This window comes from Megalops cyprinoides, chromosome 7, assembly GCF_013368585.1.
Source record: "Megalops cyprinoides isolate fMegCyp1 chromosome 7, fMegCyp1.pri, whole genome shotgun sequence".
NCBI lineage: Eukaryota > Metazoa > Chordata > Actinopteri > Elopiformes > Megalopidae > Megalops > Megalops cyprinoides.
Window position 1 is genome coordinate 108,940 of NC_050589.1, and position 10,112 is coordinate 119,051.

The 10,112-nt window shown below is 43.9% G+C and overlaps 1 protein-coding gene across 2 annotated transcripts; it reads left to right on the top strand.

Annotated features, from left to right (window-relative positions):
* Window positions 1–397: 397 nt before the first annotated feature.
* Window positions 398–5,276, top strand: LOC118780919 (vesicular inhibitory amino acid transporter-like). 2 transcript variants are annotated; one of them, XM_036533694.1, is made up of 3 exons: window positions 398–476; window positions 676–1,308; window positions 2,771–5,276. In XM_036533694.1, the coding sequence occupies exons 2-3, from the start codon at window positions 904–906 to the stop codon at window positions 3,956–3,958; spliced, it is 1,593 nt and encodes a 530-aa protein (XP_036389587.1). In that variant the 5' UTR covers window positions 398–476; window positions 676–903; the 3' UTR covers window positions 3,959–5,276. The 2 variants fall into 2 exon arrangements, with proteins under 2 accessions (XP_036389587.1, XP_036389586.1); XM_036533693.1 differs by lacking the exon at window positions 398–476 and having other exon boundaries at window positions 495–1,308.
* Window positions 5,277–10,112: the final 4,836 nt, after the last annotated feature.

The window sequence follows — 10,112 nt, forward strand, 5'->3', positions numbered from 1 at the left end:
AAACTCCGTTTTGTTATATGAGGAAAAACCTCTCGAAAAGGGGAAAAGTTTCCGTAAAATAAAAATAAGCATAACTTGTCGACGTCGTGTAAACAATTTGAAGCAATCGTGTAAATGTCTTACATTACATAAAAAATCTATAACCCCTTCCGTTCCAGTGAAGTGAAGGCCGCTTCTGTCTCCTTCACTTTATACGCGTGAAGTTATGCAAGTCCTCGAGGTTCCGAATGCCATTGGCTGTTGGGCTAACGTACATTGGTGTTGACTTCAGCGGGATGGGAAGGGGGTTGGGGTCCTGCAAGCGCCACCTCCAGAAATGCACCAAAGCTCTACCCTTTTTCGGCGTGGCGGGAGCTGCGCGAGCTGGCGGATAAATCATCGCATTGGCGGGCTGATGGTGACACGTGCTTCCTCGCCCCCACCCCCGGACTCCCCTGTGCTGCATTGGCATCAGTAACTACTGAGGCAAACTGTCGGTACGCTGCCTCCGTTCTTTGGCCATCGTGGAGAGCAAATATTTAACAATTGAGGGGGGGGGGGGGCTTTTTTCGATTGGGTCCTGCAACATGCATTTGTTTCTGCTTCCGCCTCTGTTCAGAGAATTACCATTATACATTCTAAATGTATAATTTTAAATGTAATATTTAAATCTTGCTTTCTTTTTTCCTAAAACAGGCGCAAACAAGGTGCAGGAACCAAGAGGGGATCTCTGAAGGTGACATGAACCACGGAATTATCTGGAGCAGCAGGTGCACTTTAAATAAGAATTGGAGATAACAGCTGAAGACCGCCTTCTGAAGAGACTCTCCTGCCTGTGTTTTTATTTCGTCCAGGGTTTTCCAATCCCCAGACTAAAGTAAAGGCACTAAGAGTTCACAAAGCACTCGGATTAGACAGGCGACCATGGCTTCATTAATTAGAAACAAGATTTCAAATAAACTGTCAAATGCAGCCACTTCGGTGTCCCATAAGTCGCAGGCGAAGGTCAGCGGGATGTTTGCTAAACTGGGCTTTCAGGCCGCGACTGACGAGGAAGGCTTGGGGTTCGCCGCCTGCGACGACTTGGATTACGAGTACAGACAAGGAATGCAAATGGACATTCTCAATACCGATGGGGTTGGTGGAGAGGGCGACGGAGCGGGCGGCGGAGACGGAGCCGTCGAAGGGGACAGCCATTATCAGAGAGATAGTGCAGGTCATCCGCCCTCCACTTCCAAAGACGGCGGAGTGTGCAACGAGTTGGCCGCGCAAGACAAGCCAAAAATCACAGCTTGGGAAGCGGGCTGGAACGTCACCAATGCCATTCAGGTAAAGGTGGTCAGTTAGGAGAAGTCAGCACGCACTGATATGGGCCCAAGTGTTTATTTCACGATGTGACGGGTTTTGCGCTACGATCCCAAACTCAACACGCTGCTCCGTTGATTGGCAACTCAAACCATTCCAGGCACCTAAGGGAGAGTGAAGAGCGCTGAGCAGGGCGCAGCAGCACAGTCTTTCCTTAGAAGATTACCCAGAATTAAACAATGTGTATTAGTGTTGTTCTTAACGGAGAAAATACACAATAATTTTCCACATGGACATTCTGATCGTATTATTAGACATATTCGACGTATTTCAATGGATTACCCATTGTTATGGACACCGTGTATCGCATGAAATTAATTAATTATATGGTCATATTTAAAACTTCTTACGACACGTTTAACTTAATCATATCTGAAGCAAAACTGCACCAATATCATAATAGGGTATTTGTAATTTTTAAGAAACAAGCTTTCGGCTCGTTGACGTCCTTACTTGCGTGCAGAGGTCGGTCATAGGAAACATTTTCTCGTCAGTCTTCTCTTTGCACTCCTCCTTATATTTAAATTACAATTAATTGAATTAAACCCACTCAATGATGGGAAAACAGATAAAATATTTTAAAATAATAGGACTGTACTTTCAAAACAAGTGGTCATAAAATAAAAGCGATTAGAAATGAGAAACATTCACGTACATTCATCCAACATATAAATATGAATGCGGAAGGATTTTATTATTTTAAATTCTAATTTTTTTACCTCTATATCTGATTTTGAGTCGAATGGGGAAGAATGAAGGACAATGTAGACGTTGTATTTTTGCTTTTTAAACCTATAAGGTCGTGGTTAGCTGAGTTTGTTCTCTGCTGTTCAGAGAGGAGAGATGGTGGCTGACAGCCCGCGTGCCAGGGCTCGTGCCTCCTTCCGAACCCATTCCATCGCGCGTGATTACAAGACATGTCGTGATCGCTCGCGGCCACTCTTACGTCACTGAGTCTCTTCCCAATCGCCACAAATAACCAAAAGATGGCGTAAATGGCATGTCAATATACCCCATCAAAATGTAGCGCAAACCGAATCGCTGCAGCGCTATTTATTTGAAAACCTAGTTATGTAACCTTTTATTTATTTCGCATTTAGTACGCAATAATAATGTTCAGTGCTTACCGTTACGAACTGCATGAATGAATGGTTTTAAAACTGAAAAAAATATATGTATATGTACATATATATATATATATATATATATATATATATATATATGTGTGTGTACATATGTGTATGTGTGTGTGTGTGTGTGTGTGTGTATCTATATATAAATTCGATGTCTAAAACGTATTTTCTACAGCACTGAGTACTGAATTATTTGACTTGGCATCCGCTTGGTGAAGCTGAATGTGGGCAGACTGTCATGCTGTTTAGGCAGAAACATCCATTTCAAGCCAGCTGTGCTTGTGTGTTCACAGGGCATGTTCGTCCTTGGCCTCCCTTATGCCATCCTGCATGGCGGGTACCTGGGCCTCTTCCTCATCATATTCGCGGCTGTGGTCTGCTGCTACACGGGGAAAATTCTCATCGCCTGTCTGTACGAAGAGAACGAGGATGGAGAGATGGTGCGAGTGAGAGACTCGTATGTGGACATCGCCAATGCCTGCTGTACGCCACGCTTTCCCTCGATCGGCGGCCATGTTGTGAATGTAGCGCAGATAATTGAGCTGGTGATGACCTGCATCCTGTATGTGGTGGTGAGCGGAAACCTGATGTACAACAGCTTCCCCAGCCTGCCCGTGTCTCAGAAGGCCTGGTCCATCATCGCCACTGCCGCCCTGCTGCCCTGCGCCTTCCTCAAGAACCTCAAAGCCGTGTCCAAGTTCAGCTTGCTCTGCACGCTGGCCCATTTCGTCATCAACATCCTGGTCATCGCATACTGCCTCTCCAGGGCGCGGGACTGGGCTTGGGACAAAGTCAAGTTCTACATCGACGTCAAGAAGTTTCCTATTTCAATTGGGATCATCGTTTTCAGCTACACGTCGCAGATCTTTCTGCCGTCACTGGAGGGGAACATGCAGAAGCCGAGCGAGTTCCACTGCATGATGAACTGGACACACATCGCGGCCTGCATCCTCAAAGGCCTGTTCGCACTGGTGGCCTACCTGACCTGGGCTGACGAAACAAAGGAAGTCATCACAGACAATCTGCCGTCCACCATCAGGGCCGTGGTCAACATCTTCCTGGTGGCAAAGGCCTTGCTGTCCTACCCACTGCCTTTTTTTGCTGCCGTGGAGGTCCTGGAGAAATCTCTCTTCCAGGATGGAGGCCGCGCCATCTTCCCTGACTGCTACGGGGGAGACGGGCGCTTGAAGTCGTGGGGACTGGGGCTGCGCTGCGGCCTGGTGGTGTTCACGCTGCTCATGGCCATCTTCGTGCCGCACTTCGCCCTGCTGATGGGCCTGACTGGCAGCCTGACGGGCGCCGGCCTCTGCTTCCTGCTGCCCAGCCTCTTCCACCTCAGACTGCTGTGGAGGAAGCTACTGTGGCACCAGGTCTTCTTTGATGTTGCCATCTTCGTAATAGGAGGCATCTGCAGTATCTCTGGCTTCATTCACTCCATGGAGGGCCTCATAGAGGCTTTCAAATACAATATTCAAGACTAAGGACTTGGTGAAAAAAGTGTTACCACACAGTCTGACTCTTCACTGAATTCAGTCCCACACACAACAACAACAACAACAACAACAGTCCACAATCATAGAGCAGGCACTGAAATCAAAGATGTCTATATCCAAACAGAGAACCTGCACAAAAATAAATAAAATATCTTGGCAAAAGTGGAGGGAATCATCTGTTCTGTGGAGTGTAGTTTCAGAGGAACACGACCACATTCTCACCACACATGACTGAGTTACTGTTTTTTCACCTATCATTCCGACATATGACTTCATGATGGTGGTTATGAAAAAACAGCAATAACATCATTTGCTGTATTATGCAAAATACTAATAAAATAGGTGTTAACACACAATCAACCCATATTTCTGGGTTGTTGTTTAAAATAACTTGCAATACTGTAATAAGCATATCAAAGGCATATCAAAAGTACACTGTAGGGCACATTAATGGCTAGTATCTTTTCCGTCCATGAAGATGCTACTACACGTATAAATAAGACCGCTGTTTGTGCACAGTTGAACAGAAATCAGCTTCTTTTAAACGATATACGTATTTTAGATGGCTGCACTGTGTGTAAATATTGCCGAGGATGAGAGAAAAACATTTAATTAGGTAACGTATGTCTGAAGTGCTGAATTCTCAGAATTGCGCAAAATGAGTTGAACAGGCAGAATATCCAGTTATGTACAGTATAATGATGTATGACTGCACTCAGCACTTCATTGTGTAATACTGCACAATGAAATGAAAAAGAATCATTGGACAAAAATGTGTGACTAATCATGCATTTTCAACAGACTATATTTAAAAGAAAAAAAAACTACATGATCTGAAAACAAAGGAACTGGATATAAGGAATCGGCACAGACTGGAGGAATGAAAAAAGCAGAAATTATATGAGACCTGGAAACATTTCTATAGTTAAATTAACGAAAGGAAAAGCAGCCCATCCCGTTTACTCTTTGCAGGCCGAGGATGGAACCCCCATCTCCACCGAGAACGAAAGAACCTGCTCTCACTCGCAGCTTTGCAAAAGGAAAAATGATGTCGACACGAAAAATGATGTGAGACTCTTAAAAGTGTCCATTCCATTTCATACTCTCAAGAACATACACGTAGTGCTATCATTCATTCACATACTCCCTTTATTTTGGATTTAAAATGTGCCCCTTTAACGAGGAAACCAGCGAATCTGTCGAGTCGGCCGTGCTGTGGGAATCCGGGGGTCGAAGTGTGTTTTTAACGAGTGTTTTATATTATTAAAGAAGAGGAGCATTAAGACATTTCATTCTGTGCAATCCAACGGGTCCTGTTGAAACGTTATAAACCGTATGTGTAGTGTTATTGTGGTTTCAAAAAGATGGGATGTGTATCAAAAAAATCTAGTGAACATAAATATATTGAAGAATAAAAAATACGTGAAATATTGTTGTCTTTACCGTGTTTGGATTTGTGAGATTGGTACATAAAAATAGAAATATTATTATCCTCCCATGATTTGCGTAAATATGGGACAGTGAAACAGAAAAGATTAAAACGTACTGAAATGTGAACACATTTTCCCTCCTGAGGCAAAATATGGCGCTTTATTTCATAACGCGCCTCTGTAGTTCGGTTTCGCCGGCCTCCTGCGCCGCTCATTATTCACTAAATGACGGGCATCTTGGACATGAGGGCCGATAAAGATTCGCCCCATGTTTGACTGCGTGAATCGTTGGCCGTACGGAAAAGAAATTATTTTACTGTGCTAAGAAATGCTGTTCATCCCCAGAATATATTGGAAATATGATTACAATATATTAATTCAAATCAGAAAACAATTGCAATATACCAAAACAACCGTAATTTACGTATTTACATGTATTCATTGAGCTAAAAATATTTGCTTTAAAATATTTTCTCAAGACATAATTTTGGGTGTTTTCGGTTGCAAAATGTATATGTGAAATATTATTCTATATCACTAGCGACACATTTTATGCTAAAGGAACCATGCAAGCATTCAAAATGCACTTTCGAATGAGTAATTTTTCATCAAGAAATTCAATAAGCTGTTCTTGTTTTTTCAATGAGGTGAAAAATATCTTTAAGTTAAAGATGCAGACGCATTTTTAAGATGCAGAATGTAAAATCCACATTATTATTTCAGTATACAGATTAGCAAGCAGAACCGACGATTGGTTAGCTTTAAATTCAGGTACAGCGAGCGGTAGCCGTAGAGAAAGCTGCCCACCGGAGCGGAGTTATTCTTCATCAGGCAGTTTTTGTGTTTCTGTAACAGCTACAACAAAACCCTCACAGCAGAACACAGCAGAAACACTCGATGCCCGTGAAAGGTTCTATAACAATGGTCGTGACAAATCGCTCCCGCCGCTGCAGTGTTCTGTATAACGGAGGTATATTAAATTTCATGCCGTAATATTGCATTTATAAAACTGAAAACGAAGATGATGAAAAAGTCAATGAAGAGGAAAAAGAAGAGCTGGTGGTGGGGAAAAACAGGATTTTAAATAACCCACCATCGCTTTCGTGTCCTGAGTCATGCATACGAAGAAACATTTCTGTCCCGGACCTGGCGCTGCAGCCCGGCACTGCGCTCCGCACCCGACCCAGACCCGACGCGGAACAAACGGGGGTGCAGCGACACCTATCGGCCTACTATAGTACTTAGAGGGAGAGGAAATGAATCTACGGCCGAAAAATTGACTATTTTTGCTTATTTTTTGATTTAAGTATCATTTTATTTTTAGAGAGTGGACCACATGTATTATCGTGGAACAGAGGTTCTTTTGAAGTCGCGCAAGTCTTTCTTAAAGCTGCAACAGCAGAAACAGGTTGTCATGCCGCGAACATGAAGCGAAACAGCCGGCAGTTGCTGGCGGCGGATCTGCAGTACCTGTGCGCTGCTGATGCGTTTTTCATTCCGCGATAACATCTGTCCTCCACAACAACGAGTAAAATCTGACCTACGGAGCATAAGGTCACGTGACAGCAGCAGATGTTCGAGGAGATACCAGTGTGCGCGCAACACCTGATGCTAATTCAACGAAAGACTTAAGACCACAACCAACCCGCTTAAATTAAAGCAGCTCGGCTGTCCCTTTCGCTCTTCAGCGTTGATGGGAGGATTGTTTTCTAAAAGAACGACTGTTGTGTGCATTAAAACCACTACACTAAGCATAAGAACGAAGTACACAGCTATATAAGGAACTCCAACCCAGGAACCCAAAATGTTTCAGTTCCCCCTTCTAAGGTTAGAACTGAACCGTAATTTAAGCCTTAAGAAGAAAACCATTCCGAGAAAGAGTAAATCCAGCGACAGTCCAGACAAGAGCCAGTTACTATCATTGTATGCAAAGCAGATTCCCCCCGGGGGGGGGGGGGGGGGGGGGGGGCGCACAGGGTGTGCCAGTGGTGACCGTGACCTACACCAGGCAGGTGTTATGTGAGAATGGCACACTGGACATATTTGTGAAAGCTGGATTTTGCAGTTTGCTTGGTTTGTCAGTGATACTCAATAATGTTTACATGCTGTGGGTTTTAATAATTTTGTATTTTGCTCTGGTATAAATGTCCCTTTTTTCAGAGGAGTTTGTTTCAAACTGTTCCATAGCGACTTATTCATCCACTGTGGATGCTTCTTTTTAAGCTTCACTTTTCTCACTTGCAGAATGAATTTACGCTGTACATCCAGAATAATCGTTTTAAATATGCACCACATTTCTTTCACAGTTTTACCACCTAGAAGAGGTACCCAGTTTATATTCCTTGTATAATCACGCATCTTAATAAAGTCAGCTTGTCTAAAGTTGAATACTCTAGCATTGGAGAATGCAGACTTAACTTGCCAAAAACTTCAAATGTGATTGAACTATGGTCACTTGTACCGAGTGGTTCCCCTACCTCAATACTGCTGATTCTATCAGGATTATTACACAGAACCAGATGTAGGATTGTGTTCTCTCGTGGGTTGAGTAACAGACTGTATCAAAAAAACAGTCATTTACAACATCCAAAAACTCTTCCTCACATTTACCTTGACCTGACACAACTTCCCAATTAATTGAAGGGTAATTGAAGTCCCCTGTTATTATTGTCTCACCCTCCTGACATGCTAGTTTAATGTTATCAAAGAGCATACTACTGACATTGCTGTCTGAGGCTGGTGGCCTATAGCATACTCCGACATTCAGACCTTTTTCATTTTCCCCCAATATCTTAATCCATATGTCTTCACTAACACCAAGAGGCTCCATTCCTGGTATTTCCTGAATATTAAGATTATCCTTTACATAGAGAGCTACGCCTCCTCCTCTTCTATTGAATCTATCTTTTCTTAGCAGCTTGTATCCCTCTACGTTGTACTCATCCCCATCCCTTGCACCAAGCCACGTCTCTGTAATCCCAACAACATCATAGTTACTATTACTCATAACGGTTTCCAGAATGATCCCATTTACTTATTGTTGCACGCACACAGTTCATGAACACAATTACAGTCCGGCGATTGTATTGCGAAACTCGTCCCTTGTAATTCCCGGAGAACCAAGCGAGAACTGGCTAAGGGGGGGCGCTGGCTGCAGCTGAGTGGATTCTACGGCGAAGTGAAATCCGCACTGTTGATTGGCTGTGAAATACGACCATGAAAGAAGTTTTAAGAGGTGGGATGATTAAGATGGTGGGGCGCTGCAGACAAAACTGACAGTCCTTCGCAGCAGGAGAACAGTGTAACGCTTTGTGTGGCTAATTTTGAGCCAAGCAGGTAAAGCAGTTCCTGAGTTGGTATTATTTTAGTATTTAACACACAGTTTGTTATGGGCACATGATCATGTGACCAATTTGGAAATCACAGAGTTTCGCTGAGCCCCACACCTGCAGTACGGCCAAATTTCAGGATCTGTGCTGTCGAAAGTTTAGAGAAATTATCAGTCAAACTGGTTTGCAAATAGTGTAAGTGAGTCAATGTCATGATACACTATATGGCCAAAAGTATGTGGACACCTGACCATCACACCTATATGAGCTTATTGGACATCCCATTCCAAAACCATGAGCATTAATATGGAGTTGCCCCCACCTCTGCAGCTATAACAGCCTCCACTCTTCTGGGAAGGCTTTCCACAAGATTTTGGAGTGTGTCTGTGGGAATTTGTGCCCATTCAGCCAAAAGAGCATTTGTGAGGTCAGGCACTGATGTTGAATGTGTTGAGAAGGCCTGGCTCACAATCAGCTTTCTAATTCATCCCAAAGGTGTTCAATGGGGTTGAAGTCAGGGCTCTGTGCAGGCCACTGGAGTTCCTCCACACCAAACTCATCAAACCATATCTTTATGGACGTTGCTTTGTGCACAGGGGCACAGTCATGCTGGAACAGGAAAGGGCCTTCCTCAAACTGTTGCCACAAAGTTGGAAGCATACAATTGTCTAAAATGTCTTTGTATGCTGTAGCATTAATGTTACCCTTCACTGGAACTAAGGGGCCTAACCCAAACCCTGAAAAACAGCCCCAGACCATTATCCCTCCTCCACCAAACTTTACAGTAGGCACTGTGTGTTCCGGTAGGTAGTGCTCTCCTGGCATCCGCCAAACCCAGACTCGTCCATCAGACTGCCAGATAGTGAAGCATGATTCATTACTCCAGAGAATGCGTTTCCATTGCTTCAGAGTCCAGTGGCGGTATGCTTTGGCATTGCGCATAGTGATGTTGGGCTTGTGTGCAGCTGCTCGGCCATGGAAACCCATTTCATGAAACTCCTGACGCACAGTTCTTGTGCTGATGTTGCAGCCAGAGACAGTTTGGATCTCTGTAGTGAGTGATTCAACAGAGGACAGGCGGTTTTTACATGCTACGTGCTTCAGCATTCAGCAGCCCCGCTCTGTAAGTTTGCGTGGTCTACCGCTTTGTGGCTGAGCTGTTGTTGCTCCTAGACACAACCACTTGACAATAATAGCACTTACTTGACTGGGGAAGATCTAGCAGGGCAGAAATTTCATGAATTGACTTGTGGCAAAGATGGCATCCTATGACAGTGCTACGTTTAAAGTCACTGAGCTCTCCAGTATGACCCATTCTACTTCCAAGGTTTGTCTATGGAGATTGCATGGCTTTGTGCTCGATTTTGTGCACCTGTTAACAAT